General features: G+C 40.2%; 1 protein-coding gene across 5 annotated transcripts in view; it reads left to right on the top strand.

The window, feature by feature from the left end:
• The window catches only part of PLD5 (phospholipase D family member 5), a 189,133-nt gene that overhangs the window by 131,471 nt on the left and 35,871 nt on the right, over nucleotides 1-21,791 (top strand). For all 5 annotated transcript variants that reach the window (XM_072856464.1, XM_072856462.1, XM_072856463.1 and 2 more), the window contains one exon: nucleotides 20,099-20,226. In XM_072856464.1, coding sequence (XP_072712565.1) covers nucleotides 20,099-20,226 — 128 coding nt within the window. The remainder of the gene's footprint in view (nucleotides 1-20,098; nucleotides 20,227-21,791) is intronic.

The raw sequence follows: 21,791 nt of genomic DNA, 5'->3' as shown, positions 1-21,791 counted from the left end.
GAGTACATGTAATGCCTAGGGACTTTTAGTGGGTTTGGTTTTTCCTGTACTTTTGTTTTAATGAAATTGTTGCATGATGGACACCAATAGTGAATACGACTTATATATCAGATGAAATGTGTTTAGTCCCATATTCTGTCTGCTTCTGTTGGCACACTTAAGGTGCTGCATAGTTTTAGAGCTGCGATGCTTGTGGTACATGAGTTCTTCTTGCCTTTGGCTGCAATCATGTTCCCTTTCCCTGTCTAGTTGTGGGGGAATGGGAAGAAGATGCCATATTTTTAACATATTATAGAAGGACTGAAAAACTTGTGTTATGTCATAGAAAAGGTGGAGATCGCTTGGGAACATCAGTCCAGTTTCTCCTTATGAAACAAGCTATGAGTTAAGCACTTTTTTTAACCTAGAGCCTTTGTGTACTGCAAACCCTAGGAATGTGGAGGTCACCATTTGCAAGAAACTAAAACTTTTCTCTGGAAAAGATAAAGCTATAGGAGTAAGAGAGGGCATTTCCTGATAAGTTTCTCTGGGACTAAAAGATGTTTGGGTTGTAAGGGACTTGGGTTTTTGTGAAAGCTGTTGGTAGGGTAAAACCATGATGACATTGATTTACATTCAGCCTGGAATATTTGGTTTCAGTATTAGAGAGAATGTTCCAAATACGGGGACAGTGGGCTGTGAGCAGATTATGAAAGAGCTATCACTGGCAATTTTAAGAAAGTAGACAAGCCCCTGTGAGGAGTGGCCTCATAAGTATTTGGCTCTGGTGCATGGGAAAGGTCTAGATTGGTTTTTATAGCTGGTTTTAATAGTTCCATAATGATTTAGAAGGAGAACATAAACTTATGTATTTACATTCATCTCAACATAAGAAAGAATTGTTTTACAGTGAGAACAATCATTCACTGGAGCAACCTCTCCAGGGATGTGGTAGAGTCCCTGTTGCTGGAGGTTTTCAAGATGTGACTGGACAGGATGCTAGATAACTTCATATAGGCTCCCTTTCCCATGAAAGATTGGGCCAGATGATCTTCTGAGGACCCTTCTAACCTGGGCTTTATATGATTCTGTGATTCTAAGTAAGCCTTTAATTCCTCTTCACATTAAGATAATGTTGAGAATCAATGTAAAAACACTGCAAAGACTAAAAAGAAAATACACTCCATTCATACAATGGGAAGCTGGAATCCTGAAGCTGGGTCTTGAAGAGATTTCTGCCTGTCCAGATGGCCAGTTTTTGCACAATGTACCATAAAAATAATATTATCTGATGCATGCTCCATAGGAGTGTAAAGAGTGCGCTTGAGAGCTGAAGTTTAGTTGATGGTTTTATGTAAGGTATTGAATGGAGTTGTAGCTCCATTGCTTTCTTGATCAGTCTTTCCTAGGCTGGATTCTCCAAGACTGTGTGAGAAGGAAGGGTGTTGAAGATGGGATAGGTTCCAGCTCTTTTAAAATTCAGCAGTACCAAAAATAGACTAATTTTTCCCTATGACTTTTCAGGAACAAGTAAGCAGGATACTTTGAGAGGACCAGTGGACTATGGGTGAGTCCTCCTGAAGGAAGCAAGTAATTTGGATCTGAGTTTCATAGAGTTAAACAAAGGCAGATGAGAACAGAGGGGGAGAAATCCCTTCTTCCATTCCTTTCAGATTTTAAATGTTGGCATTTTTCTAAAATTCTGCCTAAGCCATAGCCTAAAATCTGAGAGCATTCAAAAGGCAGCCAATGAAAATTGTACTGGCAAAGCCTTTGACATCTGATTTTAAATTCTTTTTTATATTTTGATTTATTATTAATCAGGCCTTGTTCCTTTTTTATTACTATTTTATATTCCTTGCGTACCCACAACAGAGTAGATGCATGCTTTGGTTTGAATTTTATTAGTTGCTGCTGGAGAGTGTTTCCTGATATTATCTCAACAACTTTCAGCCTGTGACAAGCAATCTTAAAGCCAATTCCAAGATGAAAGATCTCTATATGTTCTTTACCTCTTAGAACCTGCATAATAACTTTGATAGAGTTCTACATAATGAGAAATACCGAGCAGAATTTCCAAAACTAGTTGCATCCCATCTTAAAAGAAAGAAGCAGGTACCAGTTTTGCATCAGAGATTCAAGCATTTGACTATCTACCTAACATATAGGCAACACTAACACACAGAAACTCCTGCTTGGTTGGTTTTTGGGTAAACATCTTTCTGTTTAGGCACCTAAACTCTCTTACCTCAGTTTATGTTGCTAAGTGTGCACACATCAACTAATGTCTTGATAGCAAGGAAATGTTCAGCATTGGTTTTATGTCTAAATCCCAATGTTTCTCACTTGTTTCAGTTAGGTAGCTAGATCCTGCAATGTAAGATAAGCCATGTCCAACCTTATGAAATGTGGCTGAAAAGAGCAGGTGGGTAGCATTTTTGTTACGTCTTAGACACACATATAGATACACAGAATCTCTTTGACACAGAACATCTGCCTGAGTTGCAGAAGATTAGGTTAAAAATCCTGCTCTGTCTCAGGGTTTCTAAATTGTCAACTTGAAGAAGAGCTGTCTACCATACCAGGCACCTGACAAAGCAAATTTTTTAAGCTAGTATTGAAAATCTTAAACTTTCATAAAACAGAGTTTGCAATCACAAAGGATTGGGAAGTGCAGAGGGTATTGTGTAGTGGCGCTCCCTTGGTCCCTCCTGTTCAAGCTCTAACAGTGCAGAAAATCTTCTGATCTCTGTCTGCATTTAAAGATGACTCTGTAGTAGTCACACATTCATTTGGGATGGAAGAAACCTGGCTTCCACTCCCTGCTCTGCTTCTGCTCCTTCTACTGCCACCAGATATATTTTTAAAGAAATGTCTTGCCCTTATTTGTGAAAGAATTATTTTAAGCTTCTGACTGTAGGACAGGATTTTGAAACTTCATTGGGGAATCGATCATTCTGTGCAATTCCAAATGAGGGGATGAGGTAAACAACATATCTTCCATTGGCATTGCCTGCTACCTAGTTTAGATGTCTTTTAGCTCAAAAAAAAAAAAGGCTGCTGGTAGTCCAGTTTTTATTATAGGTTCTATAGGAAACTAGATGCCTAATCTGGGAATAAAACTTCCACTGGACACACAAATATCCCCAAATTAGGCACCGTAATAGATCACAATGTGAAACAGCTTATTTTCTATTATGAGTCTGAAGCCTACCAACTTTAAGAAGACTTAGGCATGGCCTGCCTTACAGAGTTCCCTAGCATGAGAGAATTGGCAGTATGAGGCTGTTGCATCCACAACCAATAGAGAAAACAACAACAACAACAAAAACCTCACTGTAATTTAAATTCTGAAGGCAACCAGGGCCTTGGGTTGTACTGGCTTGTTTTGCAAAGAGGGAGAGGGAGGAAGGTTCACTTAAGCCAAAAACACTGTGCCCACCAGAGCTAGATATGCAAGCAATAAATTCTAATTCTAAGCTCTACAGTGTCTGTGTCTGTAGACTTTACTTAGAAATGAATACCTTTGCTGAGAGGAATGGCTGTGTTCCCAGGGACAGTACCCTCCCATTGGTAATGTGTACTTTTGCATCGTAAAATATAGTTACATGCTTTCCAATATCTGTAGCCATTGTTTCAAAGACCCATAGGTAAATAATATTACATTTTGCTTGATGAATTAAGGCTAGATGTACTGTAAGGCACTTTTAAGATGCTAGGTGTGTAGTAGAAACAATATCATAATTCTTCTGCTTCAAAATTTGTAATTGAAAAAGTATTTCATGGTAGATTGATCAGTACTTTAGTACATAATTTCAGTTTGCAAATGTCCTTGCACTTGAGTCTGTTACTAATGCATGTGTATTCATGGATTTGGCAGAAATGGGCGCTTTTGTATTTCAGAAGCTCCAGCAGAACTTATGAGTGTTGGTAATCCAGCCATCTTGTGAACGGCCAAATTGCTTTGTCTGGTAGTAACTAGTCAGGTCCAACATAGCAGGTTCATACCACAAGGATCATCTCCGAATCTTGGTTGACAGTTTACATGCTGGAATGGATTCTTCCTGTATGGCAGTAGTTGGTTTGAGTCACTGACACTTTTTAGTACAGAGGAACCAACAACGGATGGCATTAGCAGAAATTAGTTGTGACATTTTTAAAACATATGGATAGCATGCAAGTTCCTACCTACAGTTACTGGAAGAGCTGGTAAGAGCTGCCAGGGCCATCTGAGCTCAGAAAACATTTGTTAGGTAGCTGTGCTGCCTTTGCAGAAATTTTGGCACCCCATGCTTTCTCTTGTACGAGAAAGCACTAACACTATCTCATCTTGAAAAGAGATGAAGGCTAATGGTCCTACATAGGGGTCCAAAGAAAGCAGGTTAATTTAATGTAGGTGAATTTTGTCTTGTCCATTCATGTGGTTCCCACATGTTTGAAGCCTGATTGTCTTCCTAGAACTGTGCCTTGGTCAGTCACAGCAGTCTTGCTGGTATGATTTGGTATATTTTTGATTGCTACTATTTGCGAGCAGGCTTCAGCCTTCCTAGTGATGGTTAGTCTTTGGTCTCTCACCTTGTTCAAGTTTTTTATGTCATTTAGCCTGAAATGCAACTACAAACCTGGGCAGGTCTGAGAAGACCATCATCTGAAGTGACATGACACAGACACTTGGATCTCTAAAGTTGTGTACATGTTTTTACATTCTTCTAGCTTCTTCACTGCTTAGCTCAGTCAATATAACATTTCTGCTTCAAACCTGCAATTAAAGTATTGTGTACTCAAAGTTATGTAAGAAGTTGTCAAAAGCATCTAAGAGCATTAATAAATGTCCAAACCAAGCTGACACTGTTTGACTGACACCATTTGGTTTTCATGTGATGGACACTTTGGAAAGGCTACTCAGCTGTGCCTACCCTTGGGTTGTTGCATACAGCACGATTGTACCATAAAGTAAACCCATGTGACCAAATCTTGTTGGTTTATACAGCATTAGTTACCAAGCTTTATCTTTGTAACAAGGAGTTGCCACTATCATGCTAATACTGATCTTTCTGGTAATCTCCTATATCAAATTTCAAATTAACCTTAGGCTTCTACAGCACTTTGGTGTGTTATGAATTTTTACACAATCTAATGGGTGGAAAGTAAATTACATTAAGCTAGTTGTAAAGTAATTCAACTGGAAGAAAAGTCCCCAGAATGGTATCTCTACATTACTCTCCATCATTTCCATCGCTTATTGCACACCCTTATAGAGTGATTCTGTCTAATGCTTACACTTGAGAACAGTGCATTCAGCATCTTTTCCTTCCTTTGGACAGAATATTAACTATATATAGTGTGCAAATATTAATAATTAGGTAGTGCAGAAATTGACAGTCACTTCAGTGACTCAAAACAGGTCCCTGCTCTTGATGCTTTTAATCTCAGTAGTCATGTTTGCATAAAGTGATGGGAGAAATACCAGCAGAGTTATAGGACTACATAATATCTATACTAAGCTTCAAAATCATGTCAAAAGAACATTATGATGGTTGCAATGTCAAGCTATCAAAAATAACAATTCCTAAGCAAAGGGTCACAGAGCAACTGTTCTCAGCCATAAGACAACGGAAACAAACTGAAGGTCGGTCTTCTGCACTGCTGAGGTCAGCAGAACCACATGCTTATGGAAGGAGTATAACAACTGAAACAAGTGAAGGATGATATTCCCCTTACTCTGTATATCCTTTTAGCAATTGGTAGGTTAGAAACTGCCTTGTCATGGAGTTCAGCAATCTGTGGTGGTGTTTGGATGATTTTTTCCTTTAATTTGTGCAATTGCTTTTGAATCTATTTGTATTTTTGTCATCCACAAAACACTATGCACAGTAGCAATGTGTTCTGCAGCTTCAGTATCCATATTTCCTCAAAATCTTTTTGATTCACTTCATATAGTTTTACATTTAGCTTGCCTGAGTTTAATTTTACTTTTCTCTTTCCTTTCCTCTCTTTCCTTTTCTCACTTGGACTCAAATCTACTTATCGAAGGATACCATTTTATCTCTAACATTCTTCTTTAGCTTCTCTTTTAACTGTCCTTACATCATCTCTTGGGAGAGGGGTATTTGGTTTTGGTAATCATATACATTTATGCTGAGCCTCTATTAAAATGTTTTCAAGTATTGCCAGGAAACCAGTAAAGATTTTTCTCTTTGGCCTTTGATTTTCTCTTGCATACATCCTTATGTTATGAAGGTCATCTTTCTGAAATTAAACATTACCAGAATGGGCTTGTGGGATGCAGATGATGTTGTTACAAAGATAGTGAGCTGGAGTACAGTGTGGTCATCCTTACAGGGGCTTTTTGATAGTTGCAGGTTGAATCAGTACTATGTATTGCTCAAAATAAATCAAGAATAGCTTCTCAGCTTGTGCGTTCTCTAATTGGTCTATGAAGCAATCATTTATGGTATGTAAAAATATATTCTCTGTATCATGTCTTTTTGTATCACCGAGCTGTTCACAGTTATGATACAGACTTTAGTTGAATATGACATCTTCTTCCCACGGGACCTTATCAAATTCAATGCACAGGGATTCTTATGCTCATGTAAGCATGTGTAGAATATTTTATTTCACTATAATTTTCATTGTGGTGGTCTTTTCTTTTGCTTACTGAACACTGGTCAAGACCTCATCTGAGGACAAACTTGTTTCCTTTTTTTTTCCTGTGATATTAACACTGAAATGAGTGCTTCATGAATATTCTAGAATAAATGTTCATAGTGCTCACAGGAAATGCAGGAATAGCTCAGTTCAGATGATATAGATGAAGAAATATGACACAGGTAAGAGCTAAGACAGCCACTTATTTTGATGTCAGTTTGTGGTGCACACAATCTGTTGCTTGTTTGGGTTGTTTTTTTAAAAGAGTATTTATGCACTGTGTAGCATTTAATATGTATCAGTGTCATTGTGAACAAGATTAGACCCCAACAGCTCAAACTAAGTCCTCAGAAAATGACATGTGTGCCAGCCCTGCCCTGCCCTCTCTCATGCAGAGTGGCTTTGTGGAACATCAGCTGTGGGATCCAAATATTCTAGGTAGTTTCAAGCAACTTAAAATAGGAGACTATCCTTTTTCTCCTGAATCCTAGCCTTATTTGCTCCATTCACTTAGTCTTTTGTAATACACAAGGGAGAGGTCCTACAGCAGCAGTCTTTATTCCAAGGACCTGATCCTCCCCCCAAGCAGAACTGTCTCCTGTGCTTCATATGATCCTGTTAATGTCTAGTACTGCTTTCAGTTTGGTCTTTCATTGTTTCCATGCAGGAGTTGCCCGCTTGCCTGTGCATTCACTATACTTCATATCAATATTCATTCATGTTCACTTTCAAATCCTTATAATTTCCAGTTTACATCCATTTTATAGTGCAACTCTAATTGATTTCCCTTTCTGTCTCTTGTCTTTCTGCCCCACACTCTCATCCCTCAGGCTTTCCTGGGTGTGCGTCCAGCTAGCTACTTCCGACGGGCTTCTGAAGTAACGGCAGCACTTCTTCCTGCAGCTTAGGGTGGGTGCCTTGAAGGGATTGGCGCCAAGTCCACGGTGTGATTATTGGGACTAGATGTGCACAGGCTGCTTTCTGGCCTCACTTTCATAGGGATCCCAGTGTGCAGCTGCAAGCAGTCGAGTTACACAGCCCCTGTCCTGTACCCTGCTGCCATCCCAGATGGCTCTGAACTGGTCTGTCTGTCTCTTAGCGTCCTTGAGCTAATTCCGTCTGTCCTGTGTGGTTTGGAGAAGAAAGGGAAGTCCTACAGGCCTGGTTCTCCACCAGTTCAAGATATCACAAGGGAGTAATATATCTATATTCCTGTCCTTCACAGACAGTTGCTAATATTTACACTGGAGAAATGAGATGATACTGGTGGTCTAGTCCCTCTGGGACACTAAAATGCTCTGTGATTTCAGTGTGCTGTCACTTTTATTGACTGTATATTGCATGTGTCCTTCACCCAGCTAATGTGGAGTCATGGCTTCCTTTTATTTTGCTTTCTACATTTCAAATAGGCTGTTTGGATGAAAGTCAGTCTGTGTTAAAGAGCTGCTAACTGACAAGCTATTGATTTGTTTCCTCTATGTATTTCCTCAAAGACAAAGCATTTTTCCTCATGTGCTTTTTATTTTTCCTCAGTGCACTCTGTGGATTTTTCTGCTTTTGACATAGGGGCATGTCCATTTGTCTGTTTAAAATGTCTCCATTTTAATGTATGAAGTATCTCGGTGACCAAACTAGAATGCTGAAGCCCTCAAAAATGCATCCGATGGGCTGGTCAGAACAATAGTAAATCAAGCGTGAGACTCTTCAGTCTCCTACAGCAGAGCTGCAGTGTCTATTCTACATGCTTGCTTTTATAAAAGAAGAGACTGTAAAAGTGCCTTTTTCTTTTAAGAACCTTAGACCCACGGTAAGAAACAAAAGCTCAGCTTTAGTTATTGTTTGGACTAAGAAAGCACGGAGAAATTCCCAGAGTCCCAATCTGCAACAACCATCAGCAATCTCCTCTGTCTATCTTTGGGTTGTAAATCATGAGTTAATACCTGCAGGAGTTCTAGCACATGCTAAATGAAATAAAATTAGGACCAAACTTGGCACCCCGAAACTGTGGTTAGCCTTAAAACTCTTAAGAAAAAATATTTTTTCCTTTCCACAAATTTATTTTTAAAGGCTTGGAGAATATATCATGCTGCTTATGTAGTTAGAGAATAAAATATGTTCTTCAAGTAATTGGAGGGTGGGGGAGTGAATGAATAACTGAATGAATATATGTGACAAATGAAACAATGAGTGGGCAAGGGCAAGAGTGAAATGAGGAACTGAGGATGAAGTGGGAGAGAGTAAAGGAGAGGGAGGAAGAATGACGTGGGGGGAAAGTAGTGGGGAAAACAAAATAGAAGGGAGGAATGAATCAGATGAAAGAGAAGGGCAGAAACAGAAAACCGAGTAATTAATTTAGGAAAAGATCAGAAAAGAATGCTGGCAAAAGGTGAAGCGTGTTCTTGGTGGGCTTGTGACAACATAGATGAAAGGAGAGAAAAATAATTGGAATTGAGATAGGAAAGATCTGAAAAAAAAATAGAAAAGTCAAAGGCTGACTTGGCAGGATAATAGGACAGGATCAAAAGAAAGACATAGGGAAAGATGCTGAGAAACAAGTGAGAAGTAGTAGTAAAAGGAAATGGCTGCGCCGCTGGCAGACCTGGGTTGGTTCTGGCTGTGCCTCTGCTTTCCTTGTATGGCCATGACCAGGTCAGCTAGTGCGTTTGGCTTTTGGTAGCCTGGAGATAATACTCTAGGGCTGCTCAGAGAATTAGTTAATGAAAGTGCAGGAAAAAAATAGATTCTATTATGAAGGTATTGTAAAAATAAAAAGCAGTAGTTTAGGACCAAATAATACTGCCCTCTGAGGAGGCATACTCCATCCTCACCTCTTCGCCTGCCCTGCAGTACGCTTTCTCACCTTCCAGAATTGAGATTTCTCTTTCACGGGAAGGAAACCAACAGAACCCAAAGCAGAGCTACAGATGTCAGAGAACCACATTTTGGGAATGATTGCACAACTGTTGTTATTGCTAGTCGGCACATTTAGAAGTGACTGTTGCCAATACTGATGGTTTTAGAATATATAAATATCAGAATGAAATCATGTTGATAAGTTAAAAAGAGAGATAGGGATAAATAGTCACTGCATTTTTTAGTAGAGATTTAGCCTTGTTCATTCATAGAAGGTTGTGATTCTAATTCCTCATCTGTTAAGATGAAAAAATGTCCCTGAATTCTTGGATGCTTCATCTAGGAAGTGTATAAACAAATCTAGTGCTTCATAATGCTAATCCAAATAAAGAAAAGAATCTTTGAAGGGAGGTGGGGTAAGCAGTGTGTGAGTTTACTAATCTCTCTATTATATTTAAATAGCTGTCTTTTATAGTAAAAATGTATGCAATTATAATTAGGTAAAGAAAGCAAGCCACAATCCAACTTTAGTAATGCTTTTACTGATAGTATTATAGTCTTCCTTTAAGTGTAATATGCTTTGTCGCCTGAATCAACTAAGAAAATTACTTTTCCCAATCTCTAAAGCAATCACTTTTATAGCTTCATCTAGTAAATGAGCAGCCTACTCTCCAATAATGAAGGGCAAAAAAAGATGTGGAAATTTTTTTTAAATATGCTGTCAAACTTTCTTCTACACTAGTTATCTTACAGACTCTACTGAATCATCAGACTCACAAAACATTTAGACTCAGAAAATGCTATTTAGAGGAATGATGAGTTCTGCTAAGAGGAAAGAATTGAACTGATCATCAGTGTTCTCATTATTCAAAGTTTTATTCAAAATAATCTATGACTATTGATATGAAATACCTTAAATAGCTCAAAAAGAAGTAAAAATCTGATTGAAAATACTGATGTCAGAGTCAAGTCAGTGCAAAATGAGGATTTCTCTCATGTTTGCTGCATCAGGCAGCAAAATCTGTTAAGAGAGGCATGAAATGTTTGCTACTTTCAATAAAATTACTAGAGGGAAAGGAAAAGCTGTTTGGATCTTTTTAAGTTACACTAAACTCTTCTGCACAGACTCAATTTATTTTTTTGGTTTTTAAAGATAGTCTAAAATGGGAGCCCTAAATTTTGTCCCAAAAAGTAAGGGTTTCTATAGCAGATATAGTACAGAAATCACTGACTTCAGAGGGTAAATCCAGGTGGGAAAGAGTAGAGTTGAAGCACATCTGCTTTCCTGACTAATTCCATGTAATGAACTGTAGCATTGGCTGCTTGCATTTGTGGGGCACTTGCTTATCAAATATCTACTGGGTGGCAGGATGTGGTGTCATGGATGTGTCTTTGTTAAGAATAGAATAGACATTTTCGGTGGAAAATGTAGAATGTAAAATTCTACAGTAACAATTAAAAATCTTAAATAAAAAGTCAAGTACACACCACAGGGTTTAAGAAAAAGAAGTGGGAAAAAGGAAGGAACTATTACAGTGCAAATAATAAAAACCCATGGGGTTAACAAGGTTAATTTACTTCTAAAAATCATGTTGTTATATTTTCTGCATTAGAGAAAGGGGTATCAGGCTTCAAATCCTGTTTCTAAGTACTGGGGGTTTTTAACACAGGCTGCACTGCATTTTGTGGTTTTCCTTATGGAATCTCAGTGCTTTATGGATTTATGGAAGCACTCTGTCTTGTGGTTGAAAACGAGAAAGCCACAGGTTTGCTCTGGAAACTGGATTTCCATCTTTGGAAGGACCAGAGGTCTGTAGTCGTATGAGTTTCTTCCTTGTTTGCAGTCTAAAATTCTGTGCATAGGTTAATTAAACATGCCCACACATGATTAATCAACTCAGCTACCTGCTATTCGCAGGGAAGCTCGAGCAGTGTGTGCCTGTGCTGTATCTATTCTGTCTGTAAAGAGGAGACCTTTTATCTCTATGCTGTCATATTTGTCATGGTTTGCCCACCCTGCAGTTAAGATGGACCTTTGGCTTTTTGTCAGTGTATCAGAAATTATGTGTAGCTGGGTGGGTAAGTATTACAAAGAAATACTGTCAGGCCTCTCTTTGGTCTCTCTTGTGACATGGGGTGGGAAGCATTTTGGTTATATGTTGGTTTTTTCTGCTGGGTAAGTCAAAAGGACCCAGCAGGCAGCACAAAATGTGTTCACGTGGGTGAGAGCTGTAACACTCTTATGCTGAACCCTGTCTACAGCAGGGTACTTAACTGAGAAATTGGTATTTTGATTACTTGGACTACCAACAAAGGCCAACATTTGACATCTTCAAAGCCACTGTAAGGGTATATTTAGATAAATGTTACCTTGGGAACTAAGTAGCTCCGAAGATGTCATTGAAGTTAAACAAGCAATTGAGAGAAATTAATTCTGACCTTTCCTTTGTTCTCAAGAATCTGCCATCCTGCATCCAGTGAGCAAACTCTGCACACATGAGGATGCCCTGACGGGTCTTCTCTGGATCTTCTGTGTCACTGTGGACCCCTGTGTAAGCGTGTGGGAAATGTCATCCCAAGCAAATGCCAGCATTGCCCTCCTATCTGCTTTGTTTGCATGAGGCAAATGGTTATGCAAGATAAAAGGCAAACAAATGCTGGGGCTTGCCACCTGGAATTTCTGAGAGGCCTGATTTTGAGAGGAACTCAAATTACGTGGGCCTTGTCGTGGTTTAGCCCCAGCCAGCAACTAAGCACCACGCAGCCGCTCGCTCACTCCCCCCTGGTGGGATGGGGGAGAGAATCGGAAGAGCAAAAGTAAGAAAACTCGAGGGTTGAGATAAAGACAGTTTAATAGGGAAAGCAAAAGCCGCGCACGCAAGCAAAGCAAAGCAAGGAATTCCTTCACTACTTCCCATGGGCAGGCAGGTGTTCAGCCATCTCCAGGAAAGCAGGGCTCCATCACGCGTAATGGTTACTTGGGAAGACAAACGCCATCACTCCAAATGTCCCCCCTTCCTTCTTCTTCCCCAGCTTTATATACTGAGCATGATGTCACATGGTATGGAATAGCCCTTTGGTCAGTTTGGATCAACTATCCTGGCTGTGTCCCCTCCCAGCTTCTTCTGCACCTGGCAGAGCATGGGAAGCTGAAAAGTCCTTGGCTAGTGCAGCAACAACTAAAACATCTCTGTATTATCAACGCTGTTTTCAGCACAAATCCAAAACATAGCCCCATACCAGCCACTCTAAAGAAAATTAACTCAACCTCAGCTGAAACCAGGACAGCCTACCTTTAAATGGCAGCACTGGCATAAGCAGTTCCTGCATCTTATTGCACCCAGCCACAAGCCGCTCGTTCCCACACTTGCACTGTGCCTTCAGCTGTGTCGGAAAAATTGTTCACCACCACGTGGTGGGCTGGACTAGTGAATTGTTCTACATTTGAAACAACTGTTTTATTTTTATTTTGTTTTTTAACCTGGATCCATTTTCTGATCCAGTTCATTCCTTGGACCCCAAAAAGCTACTTGGGCACAGCTGAGGAGGTGATGGAGGGAAGGAGAAGGGTTGCTGAAAATAAGATCTGTTCATGCCACTATTACTGGGGAGGCGGGGTTTAACCATGCCAGCTGTAATTCTGTAATACTTTGTTTTCAGTCAGTGGGCTGGGGTTTGTAATGCTCATTTCTCACTATTTCTTTTTCTTCCTGCTCTCTCCTGTCCCCACACTCTGCTCTTGGCTTCCTCAGCTGTGTGGACAGAGCAGTTTCTGGGGCTGTGCTGGCTCACAGAAATTATTTTAATCCACTGAATGAATGAAAAACAAAGCAAAAAACCAATGGTGAGCGTAGAGGATATTTGTTCTCCCTGATCATGCAGGACAGAGCCCAACAGCATGTTACAGTCTGCTGGGGAGGGAAGGGAACGGGGCGAGGAGCTGGCTCAGTGCCTGGAGAGGGGGCTGGGAAGTCAGCCGGCAGCAATGGAGACCTCTGTCTTCTCACACCCGCAACTCCGCAGGGAGATCCTTGACTGCAGCCCGTCTGCTCAGGGAAGCTCTCTCATAGCAGCCTTTCCTCCAAGCTCCAGCCAGGCACAGACACGTGAGCCACCTGGGGAGCATGCCAGTGGAGATGAGCAGTGGCAGCGCGCAGGGGACAGAAGTGTCTTCTGCGTGTTTTCCCTGAACCACCCACGCCACAGCCCCAAGCATGTGAGCCCATCCATTGCAATTCCAGTGGCTGCTGCAGACAGGACCAGAGGGGCCCATGGAGCTGCAGTCACACATTCCTCTCCTGTGCACTGATTTCCTCAAAATTCTCTTTGTATCAGTGACCTCAGATGCTGTAAAGTAAGGCAGTAAGCGTTACAGTAATTTTGCATGAAAAATATCTACATCAGAAAGAGCCTCATTTTACTACAGGCAGCATTAACTTTGAGGGCCACTGTTGTTTTGAGAAGCTGCGTGCGCACATAGTTTATGGCTGATAGTACATTGGGAGTGAGTGGGAATTTCATTCAGAAAGAAGACATCTTTGTCATGCAGGTAGTTTGAGTGCTACAGTTTAAGGCAGGCCAAGGTGGTGTGAACCTAAGTTGTATTGTAAAGGCTTTCTGGGGGATTCTTGGGATTGGGGGTTTTGGGGATTGGTTGGGCTTGCTTGGGGATTGCTTGGGCTTGTACTAGAACGTAATTTCTTTGAGTAACTATGATTTCCTTTTTTGTGTGTGGCAGTTACATGTGGAGCTGCTAAAGAAAAGGCAGCAAGGTTTTTATTGTACACTTTTTTAAAAAAAATTACTATGGGCCTAGACTGATGAATAGCACATAATCCCAGAGTGGCAGGATTCAGTCCTGGTAGTTTTTAAAAAGGAGAGGTGTCTGTGTGAGGAGCGGAGAGCAGTGTAAACAAAACAGCTGATTCAAAGTTAACGTATTACCATCAGAGATTTCCCTAAAAGTCCTTGAGTGTTCTCTCTTTAAAATAATTCTGAATCATTAATCCTTCTGGGGCCAAGCAGACTTTTAAATTGCATTTCAAATCCCATATTCCATAAAGAGCACAGAAATATTAAAGACTCTCATTTGTCTTTTAATCATTCAGAGACGTAGTAAAAATAACTTTGTTGTCAAGTTGTGCATTCCTCTGCTTTTGTACTTGTCCTCCTCTGAGTGCTGGCAGGTCACGCTAATGGGGCTTCTGGAATAACTCCAGACTTCTTGCAATCAGTCGAGAAAAAAGCATGAAAATTCCTGGGGAGATGATCCTCTGTCTGCGTCACTTGTGTCTGCCCAATCTGAGCAGCTCCTCTGCCTCTTGTGAGCAGGGGATGGAAAACTCTGGATTTTTGTCTCAGTAGAATAAAAATTATTTTTATTCATGGGTGTACTTTGTGCTAAGGCTTGTAATTGAAAGCAAATAAATAAAATGGAAGTGTCTGTTTCAAAATGCACGGAATGAGACATTGACTTTATATATCTATATGTGTACATATCCATATTTTCTAGTGAGCAAATTGTATTTTAAAAAATAAGTTTGGGACCTAGGGGTAATAAAGGATCTTTTGTTGATCTTTGAGTTAGCACATGATGATTAACTGCCTCTATACCGCCCTGAAAACTCAGTTTAGCTGAAAGAATACAGCAGGTCTATGGCACAATGGCAAGCGCCATGCGTGCCACCTCCCACCTGTGTGGTAGCCTGCCAGAGAGGCCGTAGAGGCTGCTCAAGCACCAGCTGTGCTCAAGTGTGCATATGCTTGTGAGCTCTAGGGTTCATGGTATGGACTAGTTAAGTCTGTTCTTTGACTCTGGCTGGAGGCCACCCTCCAAAAGATACAGGTCAAAATGTGTGTCTCTGTGTGCCAAGTGACTGTCGGCAGTGGGGTGAAAAAAAGAGGCCATGGTTTGCATTCTCAAACTCCTTTTTATAGGTCTCATTACTTGGACTATTTGCTTGGGAATACACAGAATTAGGAGAGGGGAAAAAAAACAGTGCTGTGAGCAAAGTGTATGGACATGGTGATGAGGAGAGTGAAGAGATGGCAAGAATGGGGTAAGCAGAGGAGGGCAGCTGTTCCGACTATGGTCAGCTTGGTGGTGACGTGGGGCATGGTGGCTGGAAGATGCGCAGTGGATTGGATGTGGTGCAAGAGCATTTGTCAGGTTCAAACTGCAAATATACAAGAGAGCTGTAAGCAGCGTTGCTTTCCCTGGCCAAACTCATTTCATAAACTAGTGCTTCCTTGCATCCTGCTCTCCCTTCTCCTTTGCGATCCCTCTACAACCTCCCCGCTCCCCCATCCTACCAACAGCTCTGTGTAGCTCCCCCTGCCCCAATGTGCTTCCCCTTCCATTGCCTGCTGTGCCTCTGCAGCGTGCGCTTGACAAGCTCTGTTTCCCCAAAATGGGGAAGGAGAGGCGTTCAAAAGCCCCTGTTCATCTCTTCCACCTTTACAACTCTCCCGCTCCTAGCAGGGGGTAGTGGAGCCCAGCCTAGCTCCACAACTCTTTCTCCCGGGGCTCTGCACGATGCACAGTCCCAACACGTGCCATCAGATTGTGTATCTCCATTTCTCTCCACCCTCTTTCTGCCGCAGCATAGTTTCCTACTGTCAGGGCTAATGAGGTCAGGGCTCTTGGTGCTTTTCTTATCATTGCTCTGCCGGTTGTGAATCACCCATCGCTGTTGCTGCAACTTCCCAGATACCTCTGGCTGGCTCTCCTCTCAATCCTGAAATCCCTTTCCCATTTTTCTCTCTCTCTGGTTTTAAAAACACTATAGTGAAAGTAAGAAGGTTGTGAAGACAGAAGGCCAATTTTAGCCGTGGTACAAGCAAATGCAGCTTCTGTTTCTTGGGCGTTATGTTTGCTAACTCCAGAGTGAGTTTAGCCTGTAACTGGTGCTGTTGAAAACTGTTGCAGGCAGAATTTGCATGCTTGCTTTCAAGGCAGCTGTGATAATAGCAGGCTAAATGGTTGCTCTTTCTGGGTCTTCTGTACAAGAATGATTTACCGTATCCAACCAGAGAGGTGATTTGGCTCAGTGATGTTGCCTCTGTACCAGGACAACCTGGTAATATCCTAGACTGCTCGCAGGCATTGGATCCAAAGCCTCCTGGTGCACCTTCTCCAGCCTGCTGCATAAACCTGGATCCGGAGGCCAAGTGGCAGCCCTGTGAGCCCCGGCCTCCTGCAGTCTCCCCTGAAGAAGAGTCTCCCAGTTTGTAGCCACCTGGTGACCTTGCTTGAGCAGCAGTAAAATCCACAGCTAGCATATGCTGCAACACAGGTGCGCCAAGATGCGCTTCTCGATGACACAGTTTTTCATGATAGAGTGTATATGTGATGAGCTCTTGATTAAAGTCTCCTGCTAATTGGTTAGAGTGTTTTGACTCAAATCTGTAGAAAAGGTCCTAGCCTTAAGCTCCTGATCTTGAAGTCAAGCTTGCCCTCTGGCCTTCATGACATTGTTAGTGGAGTACCTGAGAGCAGGCAGCTAGACCAAACAGGAGGTTGCAAGGCTAGAAAATGGGAAATGGCACTTGTTTGTGCCATCCTTCTTCTTTGGGATTACTTTGGGAATTGGATTTATTTTGGAAATGGATAAAAAGTCAGTCTTTTTGCAATACTACTATTGTCCTCTGATTTCTTCCTCCATTATGAGACAAAGCAAGAGGCTGAGTGGCAACCTTGGCAGCTCCCAGGGACTGTGTTCCCATCACATGGTGAAGGTCCAGGCTCCCAAGGGCAGGGTCCCCTCTGTGCCTCCCAGACTGCATCAGTCATCTCCCTTTTACAGAGTGCAAAACCTCCCCACCTAGAAGAAGAAATACTCAGAGAAATGTCTGTTACTTAAAGCATGTTTTGATCCTTACAGTGGTCTTTTTTCTTGCGGAAAGAGGGCAATCTGGCCCAACCTTTACAATGCACAATTTTATGGGACAGGCAAATCCACCTGAGTTTTAAGTGACAGCGCTGGTTTTCTCTAAGATCTCACCCTGCAGTTTAATCTTCAGTGAAACAAAATTGTTAGATTTATGTTTGAAGAATCTGGCACCTATATTAGCAATCAAGCCTACAAATTGTGCCTTCTGGTTGAACTCAGTAGACCCATCGCTTTGTGTAATTGAGACTGCAGCATGATAAAGAGTTCTGTTATGGCTTCACATATTGATCAGTCCAATTTAATTTCCTCATGGGACCTGGACCACACTAGGGATGATGGATTGTGTTGAAGGCCTGATAAGCCTATTTTAACAAAACATCTCAAGGGCTTTTTGAACAGAGGCAATTATCAATACTGATGCATGTTTTCTTTCATCAAAAGTTAAGGGCTCATTAATAGGCTGCACAGCAGCTGCTGTTTGCAACACATGACTTTTTGTTAATTAACTCTGAGATACTGTTTCCTCAGCCTTATGAGTTGGCTGTTGCCAGAAGGAAAAGAAATTGGGTACCAGGTTTTGATTTTAATGGTATGTGTGATAGCAGTATCCCCTGCACTGCTAATATTCACTATGTTGGTAACTGAAGCCTAGGTTATATGTTAGAGTGATAGTCCCATCCCACTGTTTGTGCCCATGTCTAAACTGCCCACACCCACAAATCCTGATGTTTTACAACTTTTGAATTTTTTGTCAGGTTACTGACGATGTCTGCTATTTTTAACATTAGTATTGCTGGTTAAATAGTCTCCTGTTGTAACTTTGGTGATCAGCATTTTTTTCGGCATTGGATATTTCAGAAATGTCTTTAAACTGTGTTTATTTTAGGCTCTCAGTTACGAGAAGGAAGCTCATTGTTGCTTCCGACTGTTTTACCTTTCCTATACAAAAATCCTAACATTTAATTTATAACCTATTTGATGTAGGTGTGTTGTGGGTGTTAAATTCATACTGCTATTTAATGTTGCAAATTGGATATATGGAAAGAAAATATGATCAAGGCAAACTGCTATGTTAAACTTGATTTTTAAACACAGTTTTCAGACAAGCAGCTAGAAGTTTAGCGCCGTACAGAATTGTTTTCCTTAGCTAGTAGGAGTTGCTTTTGTTTTGTTTATTCATCAGAAAACTATTTAAACCACTTAACACCTGCTACAGTGTTTTCTGATTTCTTTTCCATTTCACACACATTATCTCATTAGTTAGCACAGTTCTGCTCATTAATGCATGGATTGAAAGTCAGCAGCAATGCGTTCCAAGGAAAATTGGAAAATACCTTTGTTTCTAAGCATAGATGAATGTGGATGGGCGATACCTAGAAAAAATTGGAAAGGTAACTGTGTTGCAGCAAGTGTAATTGTACAATGAACCAAATTCTCTAACTTGCTTAAAATCCTATGTTGCATGTTTGGTGCTTCATGAAAAGTGGCACCTTACCTGATTTGTCTTCTTTTCTTGATGTCTGAACTTCTAGAGTCATTTGTTCAAGTGAGAATTACAGTTTTCATAATAAAAAAGAAATATTTAGCACTGGTAACTGTTGCTTAAAATTGTGAGTCAAGTGTTTCTTAGGAGGTCAGAAATAGGAAGTTAGATGAAAAGAAATATATTTTAGTTCTCCAGGTATCCTGAAATTATTTCGGAGTTGTGACTCATATCCAACCATTACTGGAATTCATGGTACTGAACATCCCATGAATGTTTAATGGGAGAAGGCTGGTACCATTACTGCCCTCCAGGCTGCTGTTTACTGTCACTCTCTTCCTCAGTTACTGTCATGACTAAAACGTGAAGATGAGTGGGTTACTTTAAATTACCTTCAGCAATGATTAATTCAGATTAATCACCTAATCTTACAAACATTGGAGCACTGAAATAACAATAATGATGTGAGAAATCCCCTAAACTCACCTAATATTAAGTATACTTTGGATTTAGTCCTCCAAACATACTGATGGGGCCAATTCAGATATTCCTAGTGATGTGATGGAGCCAACATGCTTTTACCTGACAAGTAGCTCCTTTGATTTCAGTGGCCTATAATCCTTATTAAAACTGTGCAATTCAAGGTGGTAGGTTGAATGTCACAGATTAGCAGGATTAAGAGCAGTTTCAGCATACTTTAGGCCTTTGCTTACTTCCTCACTCCTTAATTCTCCACCCGTGTTCCTCTTGTCGGGACCTGTTCCATGCGACAGCCCACCGTAGGCTACCTGCTCAAACCATTGCACAGGGCAAAGGAGCAGACTCTGCTTTTCAGGAAGGGGTTGTAATTGGGTTTGTATTTTAAAGGCCATTATTATAGTATGTAGCAGGTTTGAGTTACAGAATAGACCTTTGAAAATAAACTATTTTTAGGGACATACAGTGCTGGGAAAAAATAGCAATTATTTGGTTCTAAAATGGAAGAAAATTAAGTAAACAGTATAATGTATGGGAATGTTCCCTATACCTGCTTTTCTGGATTATATATTAATTAAGGTCTTAAATAGTGTGACAGTAACACTGTTTATCATTGATTTTAAACCTTAATGGTATGTTTAATTACATCCCTCACTAGTTTCGGAATCGGAGGCCCTGAAACGTGAAGTTGTTTCTTTTTTGAATAATGTGAATTATGTTATTTTAAACAATGCTATTTATCATTTTATCCTTAAATCTCTAGGTGCTGAAGTGTTGTATATGAACATGTCAGCATATAATGAAGGTCGGCTTCAGTCATCTTTCTGGATTGTTGATAAACAGCACGTGTACATTGGAAGTGCCAGCCTAGACTGGAGATCGTTGGGACAGGTAATTTAATTGAAAAATAATCCTATACCCTTTGAGGGTATAATGAGGAAAAAAAGTAATGTTTTGAGGCCAGCAAGTGGAGATGGATAGCTTTATTTTTCTGATAGTTTGCTGGCAAAAGTGCCAGCATCAAAGACAGTGCTGCCACCATTTTGATGACTATTCTGTGTTGGCAAAAGTGTATTACTATAAATTTTACTTCTTTTCATTGGAATAGCTATCCTCAACAGTTATGCTTTGGGTTTAATTTAAAAGATTTGATTGCCTTTATTGATTTCTGTGATGATTCTGTTGTTTGAAGATTGTAAGTTCTAGTTTACTTATTAAAGAAAAAAACAAAGTGAAGAAACCTGTTGGAAAACAAACCACTATGGAAACTCCATGGTAATGTCATGAGCATGACCTAGTCCCTCTCATCTGCCATTTAAATAAGGAAAAACAAAATTTGCAAAGACTTCCAAATGGATGGTGGGTATCATCCTGAAATACCCACCACGTTTGGGGAGGGAGAGATTTTTGAGTACAGAAAATCAAATAGCATAATGTTTTTGAAGGTTGTACATATTAGAGAGAATTCCATATTTTGATTCCTCATAAACATGAGAGTTGAAGGATGCCTCTGCAAAAACCAGTGCTGAGAACTCTCTGCAGTCTATGACCATTTTGAAGAAGTAATTCATCAGTAATGCAGCTTATTTGCCTTCTTGTAGGTATCTGTAGCTTTTTTCTTTCTGCAGCAGTCTCAGGATTATTAACAGCTGTCGTGTTCATTTTTGCTACATACCACTGACTGTGTGAAGCTGCTGTTGGTCATATTTAGGGATTGGAACCTGTGCTTTTAGATCTTAGTAATTGAAATGCACAACGAGGGAAAAAGAAGCAGTCCTCGGTAGTTATTAGTTGCATTAAAAAAAGCTTACTTTCTAAATGTGAGCAGAATCTCAGAAACACATGAATAATTTTGAACATACGTTCTAATGATTTTGTAAAGAAGAAGGTGTGTCTTGGTTGTGTTGAAGTTCTTAAGGTTTGTTTTGAGCTAAGAGACTGAAAGTCTGAATAAAAACAAATCAACCATTTTAGTAAAGAAAGAGTGAATAAAAACATTTTTGCTGTTCCTATGTGTATTCATTTATTTAAAAGGTAACTTTTTGAATGTTTACAAAGGAATCTGGAAAACCAGTAGAAAAGAGGATGTTGTTAGCAAACCAGAGAAAGTCTTAGCCAAGAGGATGTTGTATTTTTAGTCAATGTAAGAACATATAGTTTGGGCTTTTGGACAGTTTAGAAATTAAATGTTTATACATTGTCTGTGCCTCATGAGCTAAACTGTTCATATGTCATAACAAAATAGCTCTTCACGGAACTATTTAGCTTATAAATAGTTTAGCTTTGAAGCCTCTTCTAATTGGGGTTTTGAGTACCGGTGAAAATAATAAATGTGGAGAAAAGAACATCTACCACACAGATTATTATATTTAATGATTATGTTTATGATCTTCATCACAGTTGCTACAATTCCTTATAGGTTTGGTCTTCTAATACTGAAGTAAATCTTAACTCTT

The sequence above is a fragment of the Ciconia boyciana genome, chromosome 3 (genome assembly GCF_034638445.1).
Source record: "Ciconia boyciana chromosome 3, ASM3463844v1, whole genome shotgun sequence".
NCBI lineage: Eukaryota > Metazoa > Chordata > Aves > Ciconiiformes > Ciconiidae > Ciconia > Ciconia boyciana.
The sequence above is the reverse complement of the archived record's forward strand: the minus strand, read 5'-3'. Positions and strand labels throughout refer to the sequence as shown.